This window comes from Vavraia culicis, assembly GCF_000192795.1.
Source record: "Vavraia culicis subsp. floridensis unplaced genomic scaffold supercont1.32, whole genome shotgun sequence".
NCBI classification, from domain to species: Eukaryota; Fungi; Microsporidia; family Pleistophoridae; genus Vavraia; species Vavraia culicis.
In genome coordinates this window covers 31,285-47,697 of record NW_007360635.1, presented here as the reverse complement: position 1 = coordinate 47,697, position 16,413 = coordinate 31,285, and the positions used below count along the sequence as shown (strand labels likewise).

The window sequence follows — 16,413 nt, the reverse complement described above, 5'->3', positions numbered from 1 at the left end:
GTGCGGTCGGATGAGCAATAACCTGCCTTGGTTGAGTAAACACGAGCAACTTCTTTCCACACCTGCATATATTTATCTGCTCTGTTACTTTACGGGTAAACACACGCCGTAACATACAGCACTACCCTTTCTGACAACGATATTGGTGCTACATGTTTTCATCTCAAGGCACTCCTCATTTTTTGCCAATGGCAACGGGGAAACTTGTTCATTCAAACGTGGAACAAAGAAGCATCTTAGGCGATGTTCATAGTTTTAAAGCTGTTAAAGTGACAGCCATCATACTTCAAGTATATTTCATCATGTTATCTCGGTTTGATTGCTGTGCCGCATATACTTAGTCATTCCGCAGGCATAGTCGTACCTTTGTGTGGTACAAAATAGTTTAAGAACATTTTTGTTTTGTGCTATGAATGCGGACTACGATACGAACGTACTAATTGTACGAAATGCTTGAGAAAATTTACCATCTGTATGAATGAAGTGCTGTTTATATTTGTGTATTGCAGCAGCTCAAAAATGTTGAGGTAGCGCACATCAGATTTTTATGTATAAAAAAGCTAACTCGTGAATACGTGGCAGCTCTACAAATAATAAATTTACCAGTGTGTAGGTAGCTGCATACATTCACACCGCTAGTTCACCAAATATTCATGAATAGCATGAAAGTACCACAAGCTCATTTATTGAATGCGCTGGCTGGTTCTTTCAGTCCTTACCAAGTATTTCAAAAGAACTAAGAGTTTTGCTGCATCCATCATACACGAGTAATAACAGGCAGGGCAAACATAACAGTCCTACAGACACAATACCAGGAAATATCGTTTTATTGCTCAACATGTATTTGCTACCTATTGTGCGATAAAAATTATAAAAGACACAGAGCACCTTTACATGCTGCCTGAACCAACTTAATAATTAGCTGTTTGCTTTTGCACATTCTTTATGTGGTGTTAGAATTGGCAGAGCATTGCCCTACGGCACGCACCTTCACTTATTTTTCGCAATATGCGCAGCATCAGTACTGATATGGAGATTACCATAAACGAAACCGGTACCGAATAATTTTAATAAAAATAGTCTCTCAACTCTTCTCTTTTAGCACTTCCTATCGTGTACAGTTTTATATCGTTCTAATTCTTGGGCCATTTTCGTTTTTCAAGAGCACTTCCCGTGTTCAAATCCGGAACAGTGCTCCAAAATAACTTTACCATTTTTTAATTAAAATGTGTTTTATGTTCGTTGGACAAAGAACGGCTTAGTTTAAAATGCCGAACAGGTGAAAATTACGAATCGATGCATTGTCACAGCGCATGCCAAAATAGTGTCTTGTTACTATTTAGGTGCTGTGATATTAATTTAACTCAAAAGAGAAAATTCTATGCTAAAAGAATGAAGGCACAGTTTGGCACTGTGCGAGGAATTGTGGCTAACCTTCGATCAATTTTTTTCAGGTAGTCTGTGCGGCTGGTATTACGCACACATCAAGAGCTCTCAAACATAAAAGGTTTGTGAATCGCTAGAGTTAGCTATAATAGCGCGTTAAAGCTGTTCTTGTGATGTGCGTATCGTGCAGAAGTGTCAAAGCCAAGTGATTACGATGATAAAGACACGAATGGAAAGTTTTATCTATATTGCACATTTAATGCATGAAATTGTTCAATTTTGTTCTTGGTGTCGCCTTAATGGTGTTGCTGTGCTGGGCGTAAAATCGTAACTCCTGAGTGACCTGATGGGAGCGATGAACGAAACGGTGAGTTGAGTGTTCCGGCACGTACATTTTACACGCGCAACTTTGTAATGCACAGCCAAAAATGTAAAATTGGCTTGAACGATTTTCTATAAAATTTTTAGACAAAAACCAAGTTTTGGTGCTCTCCAGCACGCACTGTTATATACGGACACGAGGCATCAAAAATGGCAATAAGTATGTGTTACGGCTTAATTGATGAGCACCGTGTTACTAATACAAATACCTGCGCACATTCAAGTAATTTTGATATGTACGTTTGAGCAAACGGTTTTTTACGCCTACATAGACCTTTACACAAAATTAAACAATGCCATAGAACAGAAACACCTATCTATGTTACGCTATAGGTACCTCTCATCATGATAATAGACCACTCTCTTTTATCGCCATAACTACCGTTTTAGTGCCTGTTAACCACGGCACCAAGACAGAAACAGTTTATAGGATGGAAACAACGATTGTATTTCAGAATTTGTTCTATTAAATCATCACTTTCCTATTTCTTGTCAAAGCACTCACAAAAAAAATGCAAAAAATGAAAAGGAGTTGATAACCAATCGATAATATAAAAAGCAAAAAAACGAGTCCCATCCTATGCAGAACTCTTCTTTGAATATCATCTTTTCTGACTCGGAGAGCGAAAGGTAAGTTAATATATCATTTAATTTTATGATTTTATATAAAGAAGAAAACAAATATACACATGAAGAGCGCGATCAGCAGCAGTGATTCGTGTTGTAAGCGGAAGAAATTCGATGATTGCAGCGATAACATTGTGAGTTATGCTGTGGAGATGGATGAAAAAACTATGAGAGAAGGATCAGAAAATGTGGTGGGCAGCAGCCGTTTCACGGGTGCGAAAGACACACCACAAGGAGATGATGGTGCAGAAGAAGTAAACGAGAACGTAATGGGAAGTTGCAAGGCACAAAACGAGGTATGGCGCGCTGGTTGTAATGGCAGCATCCCCGTAAAAAATAACTGCAAAATTAATTTTAGTAAGAGCTCCGTTATATCAGGGAAGTGCAATGAAAAGTGCTGCCAAACCATCCTGATGGAGAAGCCTTTTCGCAATCACTGGACAGCGCACAAGCTAAGATCCTCCACGATCGTGAAGCCTCAAAAAAGTTTTACTTTAAAACGAGCGTTTACCGTTCCCACACAAAAAATAGATGTTTCTGAAAACAGCAATTTCATCGATTTCTGGCAAAGCATAGACAACGGTGTCAGATACACCCTTCCCATCGTGAGCCATGGAAAGAGTGACAGTATTCCACGAATATCGTGCTCGGTTCTGCACGAGACGATCACAAGCAAATATCGTGTAACATACAGAATTATAGACTGCAGATTCGACTATGAGTATAACGGAGGGCACATAAAAGATGCTGTAAACATAGACAACATTGATTCACTTGTGCGGAGCATACCCTCTCTGAAGAACCACATCTTGATTTTCCACTGCGAATTTTCTTCCGTGCGAGCACCTAGGATAGCAAAGTATCTGCGGAACTACGACAGATTCAATAACGAGTATCCTTCCCTGGATTTTCCGGAGATTTATGTCCTTGAAGGCGGATACAAGGAATTCTACGGTCTGTACAAGGAGTGCTGCTACCCACAGAACTACATAATGATGAGTAAGCATAAGTAAATATGGTGCATACGAAAAGTACAAATTTTACCTCAAATTTTTTATTACCTTTAATTGATACGTTGTTCGTGTCTGAGATGATGCGCTTTCTGTAGCACAGCAACAGCGTTCAGCTCATTTGCACTCTGCTGTTCTCAATCTATATTTTCGTAGTATTGCATGTTTGTTCACCGATCAGAGAAACATCGTAGCTCATTACCTGCCAAACACCTGTTTTATTAATTTACCTTTTATATTTCCAGCGGATCAGAACAACACCATGCTCTGCAGGTTCATATTACAAAAATTTTGCTGATGTTCTGACAAAAATACGCATTAGCACAAATTCGATATTTCCTTGTGTATTACTATTTAAGGAAAATTTTGGATAAATAACGAAACACTCCTGCACATATTTCCAAGTTTTCAGCACCAAAACACTCGTTAAAGATTAAAAAACATTTTTCTTTAGATCCTGATTTGAAAAAGTGCTGCAAAACAAGCAGGTATGAACTACGTGTAGGTAAAAAACCTTTCGTTTTTGCAATGATATTTAAGCGTACTCTTAGTGAATGTCTGTGATATTTGTACATTTTCAAGATAATCCGCTTGTCTATATTTACTTCGTTATAGTACGGTACTTCATAGATAAAAATTGCCATACTATCATTACAGCATGCCTTTCCTTTCCTATCTTTCTGATAAGAATGATTTTTGGCACTCCACCTAAAAAAGACTAAAAAGGAAATTTACTATATTGTGTATACCGATACTCAAGTACACCATTACGTTCTGTAATCATTGAGAAGATGAGTAAAAAAATTACCATAATTATTGTTGGTCTATAGCTTTGGTGAATGTCGTGGCCCGTAAGCAATTTCATGATTTTGCGCACGGCCTAATTCAGCCTGTCGTTCCTTCAATTCTCATGTTTTTAACACGAATGGTACCTCCCACGTGTTTAATTCTTTATTTTTAATCGCGAAGTACGATATAGCAAAATTAATAGAACTAGTACGTACGAACACCGCTACGCACCTATCAAACACCATATGAATCTTTTCAAGGAACGCGTATCATAAACATTGTACGAAGTAGTTGTGAACTAATACCGCATCTGTGCTTCAATAGTGACTACGCCACGATATAACATATCATTTACACTTTACTTTAACTATACGTATGCTGCAATGTTGAACAGCGTGGTATTCTCGATTCTGTCGTTCACCACGACCATAAGATCCTCTAAATTTTTCTTTATATGGCTATCATCAAATACCCGTCCATACTTCCTATAATTGAGGCACTCCTGCTCCAAAACATTGATGAAAATGTCCATTTGCTCTTTTCCACTTCCATTCTCTTGAAATATGCCATTTATAACGTTTCGTAGAAATTTTTTTACTCCCTTACGCAGCTCATCGACCACAAACATTTTATTATCTACAATGCTTAACAACTCTACGTAATTTTTCTCAATAATTTCGTATGAGAAATAGAAAAATATTTTCTGAATCATAACGTACCACTTATTGAGCCGGACGGTGTTGGCGAGCTCACTGTTCTCCTTCTCTTTCAATTTTCTCAGAAAGTGCTCAACTCGCTTTATTTTCCACAGGTACTTAAAGATGCTCAAGAAAATCATAACAACGTCCTTCTCGATGACCACATTGACCGGAAAGTCGAAATGACAGAACAGCGAGAAATCTTCATCCTTTAGAACACACATATCCAGTGTGGACGTGATTTTGTTAATTTGTTTGAAGGACGACATGATTGCGCTATCTAGAACGAACGAATAGCTTCTTCTACACAAATTGCTCTTATTGATACCTTTCATGTGGAAGAGGAGATGCTCTATGAAATCGTTTCGTGCGAAGAAAAAGGTGTCCTTGCAGAACTGCAAGTATTCGATGATTTGACATCTCGGAAGAAAAAGGGCTTTTACCTGTCGGTCTGCGATTAAGAGCTTGTCATTGATGATGTTTTCGAAGTTTCTATCAAGGACCTGAACAACTTGCGTGTGGTCGCTAACCGTGCGATCATATGATACGTCCATCGCCTTAGCGTCGTGAGGACGGATGTCCAATACATACTGATCACCGGTAACAGTCTTCAAACTGTCTGGCACTTCCTTGGAATAATCTACCTTAAGATCGTTCGATATTCTCTCTAAAAGATTGCTAACCTTACCGATGTAGAGAATTTTTTGTGCAATTTCTGCTGAAATGAAAAAGGGCAGCATCCCTGTGTCAACATTGTACGACAACCAAAAATCATTTGAATTTTTTGTAATGAAAAATTCTCTTGCGTAATCAGTGAACTGTCCCTTGACCAGCCATTCATTTAAATTGATATTAAGCTGCTTCGTGCAATTACTCACTATGTTGTATATCAACGAATCTTCTTTCGCGAAGAAATCACGGCTGTAAAATTTTAAGAAATTGTAAGGATTTTTGGTATCTTGGAAGTGACCGTTTATCTGATCGAGGAGAATGAATGTTTTGATGTGCGGCTTCAGCTGAACATAAAACGCCAGAATATCCTCCTCGTTAAGAATAAGCACCTGCATCTCAAACTCTTTTGCCTTATCCTTTGCTATTTTGTAAAAATGTAGTTGCGACATGGTCTGGCCATCCGTTAAATTTTTGAATTTTGTATAGATGACCGCGTTGTTCTGCAAAGTTTGCAATATTTCACTTTGTTGCACGTCCAGCTTGTACTTTTCCACGGTCTCTAGGCCTAATGCGATCTTCTTGAGATTACTTCTATTTTTTTGCATTATTTTCGGTCTTTTCCTGCGAATACTGGCCAACTTACAAAGCACATAGATCAGTTTAATCTCTGTAGGTGAAAAAATGCTCAGATTGATGTCCAGGCCATGTCTTTTAGCTATGCAAAGTACGTCATTGGTTGATACTGCGATATCTTTGCTTGGTTCAAGATACAATCGAAGGTAGTTGAGGAATGATGTCTCTGCTTTTGTATTGTGCAATTTAAAAAATTCGTTTACGAGCGAATCCAGTTTTTCTTGCATAGGGCCTTCATTTTTTTGTAGAATTATGGCACAAGATTAAAATTTATTTTTTTGATCGTCAATACGCCTTTTCAGCTTCATATTCCCCAAAACATACGTAAGCACCAATACCACGCGATCTTCTCAACACCCATAAGGTATAACTGCTTACTAATGATGTGCCTAGATACACCAATCGCCAAATGAGTCTTTACCAATCCTAGCATAGCAGAGTTAGATATCACTGCATTTAACACGTGCTGGTGATGGAAATGTTGCTTATACATCGCCATAACATTTTTACTGTGCAATTACGCCTCAGGTACCGAGCATTTTTACGTTTTATACGAATAATCGTTATAAACGGGTCATATGTAGGATCGTTCTCTACCCTGCCGAATTAAAATGAACTGTCTATAGCAATCAACAGATTGTATTTTTGTACAAAAAAGTATAAATTAATTTTTTTGAACATATCGTGTGGTGTCAAAAAATGTTTTATCGCTGTCTTCCATAAATAAAGATGAAATGGCTTGGTTAATGTTAGCGCATCAAATAAAAATTTAACTACTTCTCATCAAATTGAGAACAGCAGAGTTATTCGGGAGAAACAACTGCCATGATGAATAACGAGCATCACTACACCGCACGTGGTGATGAAACAGCACGCTTGGTTCATCTGTAATTTATTGCAGTTAAACACGGGCATTCTAATGCGTTCAGGGTAGACAACCGCTCAGGAAAAAGCTTTTTAATCACAGTTCCTTTCTCTCCTTCTCTTCCACATAATCGCCACACTCCTTAATTACTACACTGTTAATCGGCCTATCATACTCGTCTGTAGGTACTTTGGAAATATCAATCACATACTGCAGCGTGTCTTTGATTATCTGCCCAAATACAACGTGCTTTTCATCCAGCCAACTTGTCACGGCGGTCGTTATGAAGAACTGTGAGCCATTGGTATTCTTTCCAGAATTGGCCATGGAAAGCATTCCGGGCTGGTAATGCCTGTACTTGAAATTTTCATCGTCAAAACGGCCACCATAGCTGGATATGGACCCTGTGCCATTGCCGTTCAACACATCACCGCCCTGTATCATAAAGCCATCTATTATTCTGTGAAATATGTTGTTCTTGTACGAAAAATCCTTCCCGCCTACCTTGCAACCTTTGATGAACGAGTAAAAGTTCGCACAGGTCACAGGCACGTCCTTATCAAAAAGCTCAATTACTACCTTTTTGGTGATTTCTTGCGATTGCACAGGGTCGAAGTAGGCAATGTCCATAAAGACCTGTCTCAGATAGACGAGCGAAAACAACAAAATAATGTTTATCATAACCATTGATGGGTGAATTTAGCTTTTTTCTAAAAAAGGCATATTTGAGCTTGCACGTCAAAGACTTGTAATGCGTAAGAAAATGGAAGCGAATCTATCAATGATTCAAAGCAACATACACTTACAGTATTTACCGTAATGCCCGTTGTAGATCTGCAAAATGGTGATTCCTTTCATGTCAACTTTAAATATTTTATATTTTTCTAATATAAATATTTTTTGTTCAATAACTTGAAATGATGCTGAAGCGTACAAATTTTTATGAACAACACAACATGTCATTTAACTTGATTAATTATTTTTTACCGCGTAGATGGAAGGCATCAAGAAAATGGTTCGAGCCTAATTAGACTTTTGCAAGAATAGGAAATGTGCTATGTGCCATTTTGTAATTAAAGAAGTACGGTTATAAAGTAAATGGTATTTTAGACTCGATTTATCATGTATAGAAATAATGACCGTAAAATATACAAGAAAAAGCTAAGCGCTCTACCACTGACAAGCACACACGTATTAAAGCTATAAGCAGACCATAAATACAGAATTGTTCATAAATACTGGTTTTACGGATCATGATAGCATCTATTCTATCACAGCTAAACCATTTCAATTGTTAAACACAAGGAACCTTGAGTAGCACTATCATGATGAATTGGTGAAAATCAAATTTTCTACAACACGATAATTAGAAAATGCTGGGCCAAACTTACCTTGAGTACAGCATAACGAGGTATCAAGACGGATGTGATGAATGACAAGACCCGTTCTAAATTAAAATGATAGCTTCTCCTAGCGTGTATAACCTTTTGGCAGAACAAATTTAACTTATCAACACTCGTTTAGTGGCAGATATGCGTGACCGTTTTGTCTATTTAATTCGTGCTACGGCTAACAAAACAGTTTTGCAGGTATCACCGGCATTGCATCAAATGTTGTCAAAAAATTTGTACATTTCATTTCATTTCGATTCGATAGATAGGATTTATCACCGTGGTGATGATCGTATTGTTAAACAAAGAGAGTGCTAGTGTTATTTAATAGCACTGTATCAACCACTTAAAGGAAATGGTTGATACGTAGGTTCGCAAAGAAAAAAGATTAAAATAAAATGAGTTGAAAGGTAAATTTTCGATTACCACTGGGCTATCCCATAAGAATGAAGAACAGAACAAACAATGGTTTGACTGCAACATAGATAAAAGTATGTTGCACAAAATAACAATTACTAGGCTATGTGCGTGAGAATCGATCTGTACGCCACCATTTTTTTATTTAGTTTTTCATCAAAAACAATTAGCATGATTGTCACATCATGATCTCATCAAATTATGACAGTTTATCTGTTTCAACTGTTCATACGGATTAGCGTTGGTATGAAACTGCATTTTAGCGCAACATCGTAATAAAACGAGAAGAACTGAACCGATGGTGTGCAAATGAACTAAAAACATGATTCAAATGGATATTTGCGTGAATATATCTCGTAAAACGACTAAATTTACGGTTAGGTACGTCAAAGTCACAAATAAATTTGTTTAAACCCTTGTTGGACTGTTCTATCCTCTATCAGGGTTTAATTAAGCATGTTTTGTTATTACGAAGTTCTCTACAAGCTTATCATCATAAATTTCTATCATAAGCATATCTTCATTGCTTCAGTAGCTATTTCTGGGTTTGCTTCGCATGCTAGCGCATCAAAATGTTTTTTAGTGATTAATTAAATTTTCACAGCGGTACCAAAAATGAGTATTTTACGAAAACTGCACAAATCGCAGATATCAAACAAATTGATTGTTATTCGGTCAAAAACACCATAAATAACATGGGAACGAAAATGCGACTCTTGTCAAAACAATTCATATTTATTAACTCATTTAACAGTATATTAAATGAGAAGAACCATGAGGTGTTGTAGAGACAAGTGCTCTAAGTACTCCCAAAGCCATTCAACTCAATTTGTTAGTATTTCTATATTTGTTGGTCAATCAAAGCTAGCATTTCACTTCCAAACACAGAACGGTTCATCGATCAGCGTGCCAAAATATAACGATAATATAAAAACAGCACCCCACATATGATCCGGTCTGCCGTATTGTTTCTTGGATGCTTTCTAATCATATTTGGGATTGTGGATTGTTTATCATCGGTGGAATACAAGAGCTATGTGAGAGCGAATGGAGCGGCACGATACGTGTACCTCACAAATATATGTGCATACGTATCGATAGTGTGCTTTACGTTCGGACTGATCCTCAGAATCGGCAAAGTAATAACAGCCAAAAGATATTTTTTTGCCAGACTCACGACACTTAGGAAGCAACTCGTGCTCCGAAGGTGCTACGTTTCGGTGCTGCCCTTCATGCTAACGGTAAACTCGACGGTCATGTCTGGATATTGGTATCTCTTCTTCACCGATCAGGACTCTATCGTAACAAGGGAACCGGGTACGGATCACAAACCGAACACATTCATAAATTTGTGCAAGCACTTTGTCCCGTGGATCGTTACACTAATTGAGGCACTCTTCGTGCGTGCCCGGTACACGGTTCGTACTTTTGCAGCTGTGGTTGTCTTCGCAGTGCTTTACTACACGCTGATCCGTACCTACCACGCGCACAGCGGGAAGTGGCCATATAAATTTTTTAACGGCCAGTCGTACACAAAAGTTCTGGTGCTGGTTTGTGTCTTTGCTCTTGCTGGTCTTGTTATTGCCTATACCATCCTGAAGGTGCACGAGTTTGTGCGTAGGAACTATTTAGACAGGCAAAAGAGCAACAAACCTGGTTAGTGAGTCAAATAAAATGCTGCTCTCCACTAATTTCTTCGGTTCTCATGGTGCAGGCATGTTGCCACGTCCGGATCTGTAGCAGCAAATGTGACGTAATATCGGTGTACCGTCGATGCTAGTGGTCCTTGAATAGGTTTAATGAATCAAAGGGCCGTTTCTCGTGTAAGAGGAAATGTGGTTAACACATGTTTGGCGAATAGATGGATCACAATACGTGAAGACAACCAGCCACACGATCTCCTTCGCTGATCCATGAAGTGCTGTGTGTGGTAGTGGATGTGTGGTTGAGTAAATGTGAGAAGTTGTACGGCCGCTCTGTGTTGTGCAGGGATCTTCAAAGATCGAGAAGTGCCGGTTCGCTGCAGCGTGTACTAAACGGAGATGTGGATCAGAGGTGCAGAGCCTCAAATAATATGTTGAGCACTGCTCTGAACAAGGGTCAGCAGCGATTAAACGTAACCAGCACCTTTAAGAAGGATCTGTGAATTGCCATACAATTCCAATACAGGTCTTATAAAATGAGATGGGGGGTTTTGATTGAGATGGATTCCAAAATGCATGCTTGATGAAATATGAACTTACAAGGGAGTGGTAGCTAAAACACATGTTTTTTGAAATATAGCAGGGAAACGCGAAACCTTACATACTGCAGAAAAAACGTTATTTAGCGATAACTTCATTATTCTCGTTTTTTAACGATGTTGGCGTAGTTAATTGCAATAAAACTTAACATATGGTTGGAATAGAGCTTGAATTCAGGCCCAGCAAAGAATTAAATGTTCTTATTTATTAGAAGCGCGTCTTTTATCTCCTCATACCACATCATACAATCAAACATACTTTTCTTGTCTGCTGGGATAGGTTATGGCCACTGGTCTTTGATCCATAGAGAAAATCAGTGTGCCATTGTACAACACCTTCATGCGCACTCTTGCCACAAAGAAATGTATGCTGCAAGCGCAGCAGTGATATTACCACGCAAGTAGTGACTTGTGCAACGTCCCTCAAGAAGCACCTCGATGAACTCTCTGTTTTGGCGATCTATAAATAGGTGTAATATCGGCAATCCAATATCCAACCAAGGAAACGTGTTCGAAATTCGGCCCATAGTTGGCATTCACAGAGAAAGTGATGCGCGGTTTTCCTTTCATCCTTCCCACAAAATGGACATTTTTCCCGCATATCAGAGCGATTGCACAGTATCTAGCCAGGTGGTAGGCAGGGGATACGCTGGCAGAAGAGATACTCAAAAATGAGAGGCGTTAGCCCGAAGTAACAGGGGGATGGTGATGTACACAACGAGGTACCGGTCCTCATCATTGCAAGATAAAATATGACACGAGTACGAAGAAATCTTTGGCTATTGATGCACCGTTGCATCTGAAACGGACACATTTCGCCAACCATGGCAAAGAAATTAGTTCATAGCGAAATAGTTGGCAAAGACAATTGAACAAATTGGACCATGAATTCAGAGTCAATCGTGGATCGGCATTGCTTGGTGCCGAACCTCCAACACCACCGCATCTTACAGGCGTACTACAAGGTAAAAATGCATTACAACGATAGAAATCATTTTGGTACCGAGAGAGACAATCACGTACCATGTTACACACATGATAGGTGTAAGCTCTTGTGATTCGTAAATTATCACTTGTGATCATGCCACCGCTTAATTCATGCAACTGCTACCTGGTCAGATCTTTAATGTGTTGATCGCTGCTCCCTGCTCAAAATCTTTCGGGATGAGGGACAGATTTGCATGCATTCATCGGAAGAAATGAATACAAAGGTGCGCAGAGATTCGAAATCAATGTACCTCGATAATGAACTGCAATAAATCTCTAGAACAGCAATGTTTGGATAACAGGTCAACTTTTCTGTAATTTCAACAATCAAACTACGCACCTGCAATTTTTTGCCAAAAGGAACCGGAAAGCCCGGTAGTAGCTCATCAGTAAAACAAATTTTAAGTATCCGGAGAGCAGGCATCAGATGACTTATGCGAGATATGTATGGTAGAAAAATCTCATCGATCACCAGAACACCCAGCATATTGAGCATTGAATTCGGATATGAATGACGAACTTGACAACACGGCAGCCTGTTCTTGTCATGCCTGAGAGTCTCTGAAATATCGAGCATCTTAATAGTTCGCGGTAGAGAGTCGAAAAACTCCCCTGAAATGTTTTGTACAACCACTTTAAGAATCTCTAGATTGAGCAGCTTGTTGAAATGTCTGTAACAGTGTCGTGTGATCACATCAAATGTCAAATCCAGCCTTTTGATGCTATTTGTGGCTGTTGCACTCAACATAACACCTAACTCCTTATTTGCGGCGGTATTTGACTTCGCAGAAACAGAGGACTGTGCTCCCCTTCGTTTTGTTCGTGAACGTCCTGGAGAAGCCGCCGTATTTCCACCAGCAGCTTTTTTACGAGGTGCAAACAACTCTGCAACATAGGTGGATCGCTTGCTCTTCTCGCAATATTCTACTCCGTATTCGCTTTTAAACTGCAGTTGTTTTATTTTCTTGAACCGAGTCAGCAACAACGCAATTTTGTGCAAATTTCGATAAACATTGCGCACATCCAATTTATAAACAACAACTTCACCAACAAAGTCGACGGTACCAGATTCATTTTCTGCAAAGCATATCATTATTCGATGAAAGCTTTTTACCTTCCTAACATCAATCGAACAGCTGCACGTATGAATCTCGATTTCGTTGCAGGCCCCACTGATGACCACCTGTGCACGTCCTTCAGTAATTATGTTGCGCAATGTGACAGATCTGTTTTTACTTCCCAATTCGATTGATGTGTAGATGTTGATATTGCACAGTTCCGTGTGATTTAGTGATGTGTTCCGAATCGGTATGACTCGTATTTTCATGTGTTTGAGTAAATGCAGCCCTGTACCTATATAGGGTGTTAAATCCATCAGTCCCTCGCATTCGGAGATACTGATGTGCTCATTCTCATTAAAAAATAGCATTTCGGAGTCAGGAAATAGTTGGACATGATCAAGCGTTATTTTGCTAGCTTTTGTGCAGAAGCATACCGCTCCCTCAACATAGGCATGCCTGATCGTAAGAAGTCCCTTGCTGGTGCAAAGCTCGAAAAGCGCCTCATGATGTTCCTTGAATACCACCTCGTTGAGGCCCGTAATGCTCGATAAATAAATTGAGCCTGTTGTGTTACTTACAAGGATATGTTCGCATTCTTCATTGAACGAGAGATTTGCTCCTTTTTTTATTGCTGAGTCCAAAATTTTAACGGTTCTTGTGTGGCACGGGAACACAAAATCGATGCTGAACGCGTAATTCGCATACTTCAGGTACAAAAGGCCTCTAAAAAAGAAATCAATCATCTCCATCGATTGATTCACAAGCACAGCCTTCACATTCCTGACATGTTCGGGCATTGAGTTGATAAAACCGATCGCGCAAGAGTCGCATATTACACCGGATAAGTTCTCCATATAGAAAAAATGTGGCGGATAGAACCACGACATGACCCTATTGAACACCAGGGTTACGTTTGCGATATTTTTACTGCTTAAAAACCCACATTGGGAAAGAAAAATAAGCTGGTAGGTAAGCATCTCATTTGATATGAAGGTTTTTTCAAGGCTCATACCAATTGCTGTCACCTGCACATCAAGAGAAAACCCATTGGCACGACCAAAGAATTTTTCCACCAAAATGTATTCGTTGTTCATCAGATAGCTGCACGTCATTATCAGGTTCTTTACTAAAAATCCTATTGAGAGTTCATTTAGGCCAACAGAATAGCACAGATGCCCTGACAAATTGTCTTTTGCGATTGTTTCTGCTGTTTCATTCAGGCCATCTTTGATTGCAAATGCGATATTTGAGTTCACTAACTGTCTAAAACTGTTTGTGCTGCCGCTTGCGTCGAACACAACCTCTGCAAGGCGCTGTAACTTATCACTGCGATTATTTTTGCTCGCGCGATCACCACACATTTTCAATCTCCAGACTAAATCGAGATTTTTCTGGAGATGCGCACACATCCCATACACAATAATTCCGGCTTTATCTTGTAAAGGGAAAAGATGCATGGCGATTAGGCACATATCATCGAATGTGAACTCTGGAATGTTTTTCTCTGACGAATACATTATTTTGTGGAATAAAGATTCTGGAAGCGGCACATTGATAATTTCTAGCATCATGTCCCTGCCGCCCTGGACAATATCGATGTAGTTTTTATGGTCTGGTCTGCTGCTACCACAAATCACCCCGAAATTTGACCTTGTCCGGTCTGCCAACGTATAGTTAATGCTATTCCGTTGAATGCAAGATTGGCTTTCTGACATGCTTTGGCCCGTGTTAGTTGGTAGCGGGTGTAGCACCTGTCCTGTTCTACACCCACTTAGAAAGCAAGCCATACCAGTGTCTTCTAGAAAATCAACAACCATGTGTTTGCAGCATTGATCGTTGATCTCGGCGGTGAACAGCAAAAGATACCTGATGGTCAGTTCGGCATATTTGTGCAAGTCGCAGAACATGAGCTCAAGTTGCGACGGCCTTTTATTTTATGGCACTGGATGCATCGGGCAAATTTTCATTTGCTGCAATTGTTGGTCACAATAAATCACCAATGTACTCATTTAAGCTAATGAAACACATGAAAACATTATGGAACTGCTTCGAGCCACCACAACCATGAGCTCCTCAAACAGCGACGCGCTGCCATTAAGATGCTATAATATGATGACGAACAAGAGGTGCTGCAGCACCTGAGAAGCTAAGCGGTTGTTGTTCAGGCAATCCTTCTGCGTTAATCAAAATTTGTTTTGCTCTCGTGGCAGTGTAGAACTAGGAAATAATCAAGAATAGGTGTTTGATGCTTTATCGTGTCATCATGGTGCAACAGATACGGCTTATACGAACCTCCCACCGAATGTGCTCATAATTCGAGATGTGCGATCAGAGACTGCACAGTTTATAATGCAGCAAAAGAACATTTCTCATGTCATGTATTTAATTAGGAATATTTGCCAGAGCAGCAATAATATTTTGGGTGTTTCAGCAATAAAACGAACACAAAGCAATAAATACAATAGAATTACTCTATCGCATCCATGATGCCTAGGTTGAACACGGATTATCACCGAAACCATCACAATTTGAAGTCGGAGCAAAATTAGCCTTTCCCTGTGTCGTGTGTGGTCATCAACACTGTGGAAACTTTACGAACTGTACTAAGTGGCTAGTTCGTCATGAAACAGAACAAAAATGGTTATACGCGAAAAAACCGTTCATACTCAGACGTAACCGTCCTGTTGTTTGAAAAACTACCTAATTATCACCTCGCAATTGAATGGCTCTACTTTTTCTGGCCTTTTCTTCTTCTGCTTTTCATGGCAAGGATCAAAAATTAATTGTTGGCAAGAAAGCGGATATTCTACCTATTGTCCACAGAAAACGGCTGAGCACATCTCTGCAGAAGCGAAATAAAGAACAGCTTTGTGCCTCTACTTCGATTTGTGGAGCACAAGTCTTTTGCTCCTTTCGATAGCTCGTGCAATTCACTTTCACAAACGGTTAATTATTTTCCAAGTTGCCTCGTTACTTGTGCTGTGGCATTTGCTATGCCTACGACAATCACCCATTTGCAGCCTATATTGGCGGTTTGTATGCCCATAAACATCATAAGACTTCTAAATATCGCGTCGTGCAGCAGATAACAATGATTTGCGTTTTGATAGCATTGCCGCATCGCTGAAGTTCTACTGTGGCTATTGCGGAAGCTCTCGTCGGAAATTTAACGCTGCTGTTTCAAGAGCATCAGCTCATGTGCGTTCTTCAGCCTTTAAACGAGAAACACGTTGCTATAGACTTCTGAATAAAGC

The 16,413-nt window shown here is 39.4% G+C and overlaps 5 protein-coding genes across 5 annotated transcripts; 2 read left to right on the top strand and 3 right to left on the bottom strand.

Annotated features, from left to right (window-relative positions):
- Positions 1–2,422: 2,422 nt before the first annotated feature.
- VCUG_01802 (uncharacterized protein) lies at positions 2,423–3,444 on the top strand. The gene has a single exon (XM_008076625.1). It carries the CDS (start codon positions 2,457–2,459, stop codon positions 3,405–3,407), a length of 951 nt encoding a protein of 316 aa, XP_008074816.1. The 5' UTR covers positions 2,423–2,456; the 3' UTR covers positions 3,408–3,444.
- Positions 3,445–4,526: 1,082 nt separating this feature from the next.
- Positions 4,527–6,423, bottom strand: VCUG_01801 (uncharacterized protein; the record flags this gene model as incomplete). Its single annotated transcript, XM_008076624.1, has 1 exon — positions 4,527–6,423. The coding sequence occupies one exon, from the start codon at positions 6,421–6,423 to the stop codon at positions 4,561–4,563; it is 1,863 nt and encodes a 620-aa protein (XP_008074815.1). The 3' UTR covers positions 4,527–4,560.
- Positions 6,424–7,005: 582 nt separating this feature from the next.
- Positions 7,006–7,748, bottom strand: VCUG_01800 (uncharacterized protein; the record flags this gene model as incomplete). The annotated part of the gene is made up of 1 exon (XM_008076623.1): positions 7,006–7,748. One exon carries the CDS (start codon positions 7,746–7,748, stop codon positions 7,158–7,160), a length of 591 nt encoding a protein of 196 aa, XP_008074814.1. The 3' UTR covers positions 7,006–7,157.
- Positions 7,749–9,655: 1,907 nt separating this feature from the next.
- Positions 9,656–11,289, top strand: VCUG_01799 (uncharacterized protein). The gene has a single exon (XM_008076622.1). It carries the CDS (start codon positions 9,817–9,819, stop codon positions 10,528–10,530), a length of 714 nt encoding a protein of 237 aa, XP_008074813.1. The 5' UTR covers positions 9,656–9,816; the 3' UTR covers positions 10,531–11,289.
- A 22-nt stretch (positions 11,290–11,311) lies between these two features.
- VCUG_01798 (uncharacterized protein) lies at positions 11,312–15,066 on the bottom strand (the record flags this gene model as incomplete). The annotated part of the gene is made up of 1 exon (XM_008076621.1): positions 11,312–15,066. The coding sequence occupies one exon, from the start codon at positions 15,064–15,066 to the stop codon at positions 12,235–12,237; it is 2,832 nt and encodes a 943-aa protein (XP_008074812.1). The 3' UTR covers positions 11,312–12,234.
- Between the last annotated feature and the right edge of the window lie 1,347 nt (positions 15,067–16,413).

Bases quoted from the DNA above. Each gene is read 5' to 3' on its own strand.
- VCUG_01802 (XM_008076625.1), top strand. From the start codon at position 2,457: ATGAAGAGCGCGATCAGCAGCAGTGATTCGTGTTGTAAGCGGAAGAAA.
- VCUG_01799 (XM_008076622.1), top strand. From the start codon at position 9,817: ATGATCCGGTCTGCCGTATTGTTTCTTGGATGCTTTCTAATCATATTT.